Source organism: Gymnodraco acuticeps, unplaced genomic scaffold, assembly GCF_902827175.1.
Source record: "Gymnodraco acuticeps unplaced genomic scaffold, fGymAcu1.1, whole genome shotgun sequence".
In the NCBI taxonomy this organism is placed as follows: Eukaryota; Metazoa; Chordata; class Actinopteri; order Perciformes; family Bathydraconidae; genus Gymnodraco; species Gymnodraco acuticeps.
The window spans coordinates 1-10,002 of NW_022990530.1; the positions used below are offsets into that span (position 1 = coordinate 1).

Below are 10,002 nucleotides of genomic sequence, written 5' to 3' on the forward strand. Positions count from 1 at the left end.
ATGCTAATGCCAGCAAATAAAATGGCGCCTTCACAAAAATGTTCAGAGTTTTACGGGGCGTGGTTTGCAATCCGCCCAGCCAATCAGAAATTGGTACCTTTTTCTCCCAGGAAAGAACCACCTCTCTAGCAGGGACTGACTGGGGGTGAAAAGGTTGGCAAAAAAAAGTTGTAGTTCCAGAACTTTTCGGTGTGAACGCAAAATCCCAGGAACTATCGGAACTATTCCTGGGAAAAGTACTCCAGTGTGAAAGCGCCTCTTGTCCGATGTGAGGGTCCGAGGACAGAGGGGATCGTATTAATATTCTGTACAAACTGTAAAGTCCTCTGAGACGCATGTAACATTGGTGATATTGGGCTATATAAATACACTTTGATTGATTGATTGGTTCTCCAGTGGCACAGAAGTCTAACGAGCAGGCTAACGTCGTGGCCGACTCGGCGGTGACGGGCGCTAACGAGGTAGCGGCGGTGGCGGTGGAGGAAGTGGAAAACGCAGCGATGGCGAGCGGCTTTGTCAGCACGGTGAGTGGGGGGGCTTTTTTTCTGAAATCTAAAAAGGTCTATTAATGTGTGATTATTTATTTAAATTGTGGTTATTTTTACTGTTTTTTTTAATCTGTTTTCCCGTTATTTTTTACATTTTCGAATTAAGGGAATAAAGGAGTAAATTAAAATCTAAAAAGGTTCAGGAATAAAATACTTCAGAAATCTTATTAATAATTAAATTACTAATTAAATTGCTATATTTATTCAATGTTTTTATTTATTCTTATTTTAAAAACTCTTCATTTAAATAATAAAACATAAACGTTTCATTTTTTAATAATAACATAAAATGTCTTCGAGTTAATAATGAGCAAAAAATAAATAAATACGTGACGTTAAATAAACAAAACAGGAACAAAATAAAATCTTAAAGTTATTGTGTTGTGTTGATGTCTTTCTTTCACCTCTTCTGATTGGCTGAGAACAGGAGGAGGCGGGAGCAGTGTCTGAGGAGGTGCCTTATTGGTCGAGGGGTGGTGGGGTGATTGCATGGCATGAAGCTGATTGGCTGATCTAACATTGAATCGCTCTCAGGACTCACAGCTTCGTAGTCTGACAAAAAACCTTTTTTAACCTAAAACATAATTTTATGTTTTCATTGTTAAATTATTTCTTTCTATTTTGACGGGATGATTATAACTTAGTTCACTTTCTTGGCCGATAACTCTTTGAGCACTCGGAAAATGTAAAACTTAAATCCCATAATTACTATAAATACTATTATATTATACGTTCTGTTTCTCAGGACATGGCCACCTTCTCCCTGTGTAATCAGTATATTTATTACATGGCTTAGTTGAACACTGGATTCTGATTGGTCAATTCAGAACACGTGACACGTTGTTAACCCAGCAGTACAGACCGCTTTATAAAGGACTTATTGACCGTTGTCAAGGACTTATTGACCGTTGTTAAGGACGCTCACATCTGCAGAAAGAAGTCCGGTCGATTGAACTGTGTGCAGTTTGCTTGTCTTTAGTTTCCCGTTGTCTCCCGTCTGAGAGCAACATGGAGGATGTTAATATTCATTTGAATATATTTGGAGAGCAGTCATTTGGATGAATGGTTAGTGGCTGATGAGTAAAGAAAAGAAAAAGACAAGAGGGACAAGAAACCAGCGGAGAAGTAACGGGCAGAAACCCTCCTTGTTACGCAGCGGTCCAGACATCAGACGGCGACACATATTCAGTGTGCAGTTCCTTTGGCATCAGGGCAGGATATCTAGATACTCTCCAAGGTCTGACTTCATGAAGTGTGCTACTTTTAAAGCAAGCAGCGATGTTTTCAAATCTGTGATCAAAAAGCTCCTCAAAAACGCTATCGAAGCAGTTCCTGCCGTTGCTACGTAGTTCAAACGGTAACAACGGACTATTTCTCTTGGCGGATTTTTAAATCAATAAAAACATTTTCTAAATCTATAAAAGCATTTCAATTAATGTCCGGTGAACATTGGGAGGCATGTGGTTACTTTGTTGAGAATGTGGCCTTGTAATTCGCGTCGGGCTCCTGATCCTGATCTGCCTGTCGGGTGTTCTTTTACCCACAATGCCTCGCTGCACATTATCCCTTACATGTCAATACTTTAGTGTAGAGAGGTGCATGGTATGTCGTTGCAAACAAATACAATCCATTTAATATCCGTCATTACGCTGATGACAGCTTTCCTAACTACGGGAGGGGATTAGGGACAAATGGGAAAACATTTCTGAGATCTGACGTTTTTCTCCAGATTTTTCTTTATCGAAATACTAATCAGAAAAGTTCTGATTAGTATTTCTGTATTCTTTAAAGTTAAGAAAAAAAAGAGAATTTTCATTAAAATAATTCTCAGAGAAAAATGAATTCAGAAAAAAGGGGAAATACAATTATTTTAAAACCTTTTTCAGAAAAAGTCAATGTCATTCTCAAATGAAACATAAAAGTCTGATAAAAAGATAAATAATTGGAATTTTCTGATTTTCTGAAAAAACCAAACAATCAGAAAAAAACTGAAAAAAACAAAAATAATTTTTAATTCCAGACGAAATCATTTCATTTCATTTTTGAAAAAAATCTACAGAATTCTCAGATCTCAGAATAAATGTCACGTGACCCTCGTGCCCTCCCGTAGTTTACTAACAACTTTTTTCTAAATAAAATTAGTTCTATTTTTGTAGCTTATTTCCTATAAATGTGATCATTGTATTTCTTGATGCAGTTGAACGTAAGCTGTATGTCCTCAGAACACCTTTCAGAGTTATCACAATAACATACAAATGAGTTTTATTCTTTTTTAGCAAAGATGGTTGAATTTCTTTGGTCCAAAGTGGACCCTCGTGTTTTACTCTTCACATAAACACCGTGTTCTCTGGAGGACTGTGGATTTCTACATGGTTTTTCTGCAGTTTGGCTTCAGGCGTGTTTTCTGTGCTCCTGCAGGCCGACCTCCAGAAGACGGGAGCTGCAGAGCAGACGGCTCAGTAGGTGAGAGCGGACTGAGGGATCAACTACACGCTAACATCTGTCCAGCTTCTGCTAACCACAGACCTGACTCAGGGTTCAGGACTCATGATGCTGACTCAGGGTTCAGGACTCATGATGCTGACTCAGGGTTCAGGACTCATGATGCTGACTCAGGGGTCAGGACTCATGATGCTGACTCAGGGGTCAGGACTCATGATGCTGACTCAGGGGTCAGGACTCATAATGCTGACTCAGGGTTCAGGACTCATGATGCTGACTCAGGGGTCAGGACTCATGATGCTGACTCAGGGGTCAGGACTCATGATGCTGACTCAGGGGTCAGGACTCATGATGCTGACTCAGGGGTCAGGACTCATGATGCTGACTCAGGGGTCAGGACTCATGATGCTGACTCAGGGGTCAGGACTCATGATGCTGACTCAGGGGTCAGGACTCATAGTGCAGACTCATGTCAGGGTTCAGGACTCATAGTGCTGACTCAGGGTTCAGGACTCATGATGCTGACTCAGGGGTCAGGACTCATAATGCTGACTCAGGGGTCAGGACTCATGATACTGACTCAGGGGTCAGGACTCATAATGCTGACTCAGGGTTCAGGACTCATGATGCTGACTCAGGGGTCAGGACTCATGATGCTGACTCAGGGGTCAGGACTCATGATGCTGACTCAGGGGTCAGGACTCATGATGCTGACTCAGGGTTCAGGACTCATAATACTGACTCAGGGGTCAGGACTCATGATGCTGACTCAGGGGTCAGGACTCATAATGCTGACTCAGGGTTCAGGACTCATGATGCTGACTCAGGGGTCAGGACTCATGATGCTGACTCAGGGGTCAGGACTCATGATGCTGACTCAGGGGTCAGGACTCATAGTGCAGACTCATGTCAGGGTTCAGGACTCATAGTGCTGACTCAGGGTTCAGGACTCATGATGCTGACTCAGGGGTCAGGACTCATAATGCTGACTCAGGGTTCAGGACTCATAATACTGACTCAGGGGTCAAGACTCATGATGCTGACTCAGGGGTCAGGACTCATAATGCTGACTCAGGGTTCAGGACTCATGATGCTGACTCAGGGGTCAGGACTCATGATGCTGACTCAGGGGTCAGGACTCATGATGCTGACTCAGGGGTCAGGACTCATGATGCTGACTCAGGGGTCAGGACTCATAATGCTGACTCAGGGGTCAGGACTCATGATGCTGACTCAGGGGTCAGGACTCATAATGCTGACTCAGGGTTCAGGACTCATAATGCTGACTCAGGGTTCAGGACTCATAACGCTGACTCAGGGTTCAGGACTCATCATGCTGACTCAGGGTTCAGGACTCATAATGCTGACTCAGGGTTCAGGACTCATAATGCTGACTCAGGGTTCAGGACTCATGATGCTGACTCAGGGTTCAGGACTCATAATGCTGACTCAGGGTTCAGGACTCATAATGCTGACTCAGGGGTCAGGACTCATGATGCTGACTCAGGGTTCAGGACTCATAACGCTGACTCAGGGTTCAGGACTCATAACGCTGACTCAGGGTTCAGGACTCATAATGCTGACTCAGGGTTCAGGACTCATGATGCTGACTCAGGGGTCAGGACTCATAATGCTGACTCAGGGTTCAGGACTCATAACGCTGACTCAGGGTTCAGGACTCATCATGCTGAGTCAGGGTTCAGGACTCATAATGCTGACTCAGGGTTCAGGACTCATAATGCTGACTCAGGGTTCAGGACTCATAATGCTGACTCAGGGTTCAGGACTCATAATGCTGACTCAGGGTTCAGGACTCATAATGCTGACTCAGGGTTCAGGACTCATAACGCTGACTCAGGGTTCAGGACTCATCATGCTGACTCAGGGTTCAGGACTCATAATGCTGACTCAGGGTTCAGGACTCATAATGCTGACTCAGGGTTCAGGACTCATGATGCTGACTCAGGGTTCAGGACTCATAATGCTGACTCAGGGTTCAGGACTCATGATGCTGACTCAGGGGTCAGGACTCATGATGCTGACTCAGGGTTCAGGACTCATAACGCTGACTCAGGGTTCAGGACTCATCATGCTGAGTCAGGGTTCAGGACTCATAATGCTGACTCAGGGTTCAGGACTCATAATGCTGACTCAGGGTTCAGGACTCATAATGCTGACTCAGGGTTCAGGACTCATAACGCTGACTCAGGGTTCAGGACTCATAATGCTGACTCAGGGTTCAGGACTCATAACGCTGACTCAGGGTTCAGGACTCATAATGCTGACTCAGGGTTCAGGACTCATAACGCTGACTCAGGGTTCAGGACTCATCATGCTGAGTCAGGGTTCAGGACTCATAATGCTGACTCAGGGTTCAGGACTCATAATGCTGACTCAGGGTTCAGGACTCATAATGCTGACTCAGGGTTCAGGACTCATAATGCTGACTCAGGGTTCAGGACTCATAATGCTGACTCGGGTCAGGGGTCAGGACTCATAATGCTGACTCAGGTCAGGGTTCAGGACTCATAGTGCTGACTCAGGTCAGGGGTCAGGACTCATGATGCTGACTCAGGTCAGGGGTCAGGACTCATAATGCTGACTCAGGTCAGGGGTCAGGACTCATGATGCTGACTCAGGTCAGGGGTCAGGACTCATGATGCTGACTCAGGTCAGGGGTCAGGACTCATGATGCTGACTCAGGTCAGGGGTCAGGACTCATAATGCTGATTCAGGTCAGGGTCAGGACTCATAATGCTGACTCAGGTCAGGGTTCAGGACTCATAGTGCTGACTCAGGTCAGGGGTCAGGACTCATGATGCTAACTCAGGTCAGGGGTCAGGACTCATAATGCTGACTCATGTCAGGGGTCAGGACTCATGATGCTGACTCAGGTCAGGGTTCAGGACTCATAATGCTGACTCATGTCAGGGGTCAGGACTCATAATGCTGACTCAGGGTTCAGGACTCATAGTGCTGACTCAGGTCAGGGGTCAGGACTCATAGTGCTGACTCAGGGGTCAGGACTCATGATGCTGACTCAGGTCAGGGTTCAGGACTCATAATGCTGACTCAGGTCAGGGGTCAGGACTCATAATGCTGACTCAGGTCAGGGGTCAGGACTCATAATGCTGACTCAGGTCAGGGGTCAGGACTCATAGTGCTGACTCAGGTCAGGGGTCAGGACTCATGATGCTGACTCAGGTCAGGGGTCAGGACTCATAATGCTGACTCAGGTCAGGGGTCAGGACTCATAGTGCTGACTCAGGTCAGGGGTCAGGACTCATGATGCTGACTCAGGTCAGGGGTCAGGACTCATAGTGCTGACTCAGGTCAGGGGTCAGGACTCATGATGCTGACTCAGGTCAGGGGTCAGGATTCATAATGCTGACTCCGGTCAGGGGTCAGGACTCATGATGCTGACTCAGGTCAGGGGTCAGGACTCATAGTGCTGACTCCGGTCAGGGGTCAGGACTCATGATGCTGACTCAGGTCAGGGGTCAGGACTCATAATGCTGACTCAGGTCAGGGGTCAGGACTCATAATGCTGACTCAGGTCAGGGGTCAGGACTCATGATGCTGACTCAGGTCAGGGGTCAGGACTCATAATGCTGACTCAGGTCAGGGGTCAGGACTCATAATGCTGACTCAGGTCAGGGGTCAGGACTCATAGTGCTGACTCAGGTCAGGGGTCAGGACTCATAGTGCTGACTCAGGTCAGGGGTCAGGACTCATGATGCTGACTCAGGTCAGGGGTCAGGACTCATAGTGCTGACTCAGGTCAGGGGTCAGGACTCATAGTGCTGACTCAGGTCAGGGGTCAGGACTCATGATGCTGACTCAGGTCAGGGGTCAGGACTCATAATGCTGACTCAGGTCAGGGGTCAGGACTCATAGTGCTGACTCAGGTCAGGTTAACATGAATGCAGGTGTGTTCATGTTAATTGTAATGGATGTATTCTGTGTTTCTCTCAGAGTGGGTTCCTGCAGTCGTCCAGAGAGAGAAGATCTTTGATTTGATCTGCATCGTCCTCCATCCTCCCCGCGTTACCCATGAGCCTCTCTGTTTTTAACCATTTAAATCTCCTCTCTGAATGCATGTGGCTTTACTGACACTCTTTACATACTAGAAGAAACACATCTCACACTCTCTCACACTCTCTCACACTCTCTCACACACTCTCTCACACACTCTCTCACACTCTCTCTCACACTCTCTCACACTCTCTCACACACTCTCTCACACTCTCTCACACTCTCTCACACACTCTCTCACACTCTCTCACACTCTCTCACACACTCTCTCACACTCACACACATTAACTCTCTCACACTCTCTCTCACACTCTCTCACACTCTCTCACACACTCTCTCACACTCTCTCACACTCTCTCACACACTCTCTCACACTCTCTCACACTCTCTCACACTCTCTCACACACTCTCACACACTCTCTCACACACTCTCTCACACTCTCACACACACTCTCTCACACACTCTCTCACACTCTCTCACACTCTCACACACATTAACTATCTCACACACTCTCACACATTAACTCTCTCACACACTCTCACACATTAACTCTATCACACTATCTCTCACTCTCTCACACTCTCTCACACACTCTCTCACACACACTCTCTCTCACACACTCCTGCAGCTTGTTTCTGAAGCTAACTGATAGATGATTTGTAAAATCAACAGAAGTGAAATAAAAACGAGTTTGAAACCAACCTTTGTTCCTCCTTCACTGCTCCTCCTCCTCTCCTCCTCTCCTCCTCTCCTCCTCCTCTCCTCCTCTCCTCCTCTAATCCTCTCCTCCTCCTCCTCTCCTCCTCTCCTCCTCTCCTCCTCTCCTCCTCCTCCTCCTCTCCTCCTCTCCTCCTCTAATCCTCTCCTCCTCCTCTCCTCCACATTCTCAGAGTGACGACGTGTTGGTACTTCAGGAGTAAATGTTTTAATGAGCCAAAAGAACAGTGTTTTCTCTGTGAGCTCAATCAGCCAGCAGGTGGCGCTCTGCACTAATATATATATATTAGCAGCATCCAGCACTGCAGTGCAAAAACACACTGCAAAATACTGCTTTAAATGGAACCAGGAGTTAAAGAATGAAACATGTTAGAAACGTTAGGATGTTGTAATGTGTGTGTTCAGACAGGAGATCATCCTCTGGTCCCAACGGGTCATAGCAGGCACATGGTTCAATGTTTACTTCACTTTACTTTACTTTACTTCACTGCACTTCACTTTACTTCACTTCACTTTATTTAGGAACTGGTTTTATTTGAATAGATATTCTTATTTATTCATCTTTATTCTTATATTTTTGTGAATTATATTATATCAGTCTGCTGGGCTCAGAACAGTCTCATAATACACACATGCGCACAGAAGGATTCAAACTTGTATTTCCGGATCCACACTTGTGTTTTTCAAAGCACACACAAATGTGTTCCGTTTCATATTCATGTAAATAAAATCCAAACACAGAAAAAAGTTTTACACATGTATTTTTGATCCTCACTTATTAGTTTCCCGTTTGAATCCTCTGCACCTGCAAACACAACCCGCTCTCTGTGCACGGATCGCTGTGCATTCGTGTGTGGGTTTTTTGAGACTCCCCTGATGGTCAGCCGATTCGTGCTTGTAATTATTTCTATCTATAGCCAATCAGATGTCTCCTCAATTCTAAGCCAATCACATGAGCGCGCCCCCACGAGGGTAGATTTCTTGCGTTCATGACGTAGCGCTTCATGTACGCATTTTGCGCAGTCCGGAGCTGACAGCTCCATGGAGCCTGCCTGCAGGTGCTAATCTCAGGACGCCTGCACTCCCAGTACAGCGCCACTTTCCGAACAGGAAATACACGCAAATACAAGCCTTTATATTATTAAGGTACAGCGCCACTTTCCAAACCATTGATGAATGCTTGTGCACAAAAACGGCAGGCAAACCCGTTTTAAATGTGTGTTTCCTGTATGGCGAATACAGCTGCTTTATTTATGTCTGTATGAAGTTGTTGTGAGGGTGGAGGGAGCAGCTACAGGTTAGCTTAGCCTAATCGATCAGTGCACTACGAAGTCAGTGCTAGACAGTGACCTGTTAACGGGGGGGAGCCCCGCCGGTCATTATCGGCCGATATTCACTCTTGATAGTTTGATCGGTGCTCTCTATAAAGGCCGATCAGGAGAGCTGGATCTGATCGATATGGACATAAACGCGAGTGAAGTATAACCGGACACGAGAGAGAGATCAGATCAGCTGCTGAGTCAGACAGAGACAAGCAGCTCTGCATGATCACCTGATGCTCCGCCCTCTGTTTAGCGAGCTGACCGGACTGCGCAAAATGCGTATGGAGAGGCGAAGTCACGCCCATCTACTTCCGGACCATGGGACCCCGGAAGCGAAAAATTTACATTGAATCCAATGGAGAGAGAACACGTATCTTTTGATCCCGTTTGAATTGTGCCACGAACTACACATATGATGTTTGTCAATCTTAAACAATCATTTCCATGTCAAAAAAGTCACATTTTGTCGTAAAACTGCTGAAATATAAGACTATGAAAAATACGATACTACAAAGACTACAAATCCCAAATCCCATTCTGGGTCGCGTAAGTGATGTCACAGGCATGCTCGGTGATTTATAATAAGACTCGTAATTAAAGCGAAGAAGAAGAAGATCTCATAACTGATTTATTCCCTCCAATAAATTATAGATCGCTAAAAATAAATTCACTTTTACAAGATGCCTGTGTGCTTTGTACCAGGTTGTAGTCATAAAAGTGATCATACCACTTGCTCCTTCTATCGATTCCCGTCTGATGAAAGGACCAGGAGTCGCTGGATCAGACATATCAGGTAATATCATAGGTAATATACATGTTGTGGAACATAGTCAAGTTAGCTACCTAGCTAGTAGCGACGAGTAGCGAGCACGTTAGTTAGCATTACATTACGTAGCCTTGTCATTTTTAGTAGCCTTACCATGAAGTTATTATTTTA

At 45.5% G+C, this 10,002-nt stretch overlaps 1 protein-coding gene across 1 annotated transcript; it reads left to right on the forward strand.

The window, feature by feature from the left end:
- Positions 1 to 396: 396 nt before the first annotated feature.
- LOC117553377 (gamma-synuclein-like) lies at positions 397 to 7,235 on the forward strand (the record flags this gene model as incomplete). The annotated part of the gene is given in 4 exon segments (XM_034227273.1): positions 397 to 524; positions 976 to 1,002; positions 2,967 to 3,011; positions 6,966 to 7,235. Coding segments are annotated over 3 exon segments (200 nt in total), but the record flags the coding sequence as incomplete, so codon positions are not given.
- Between the last annotated feature and the right edge of the window lie 2,767 nt (positions 7,236 to 10,002).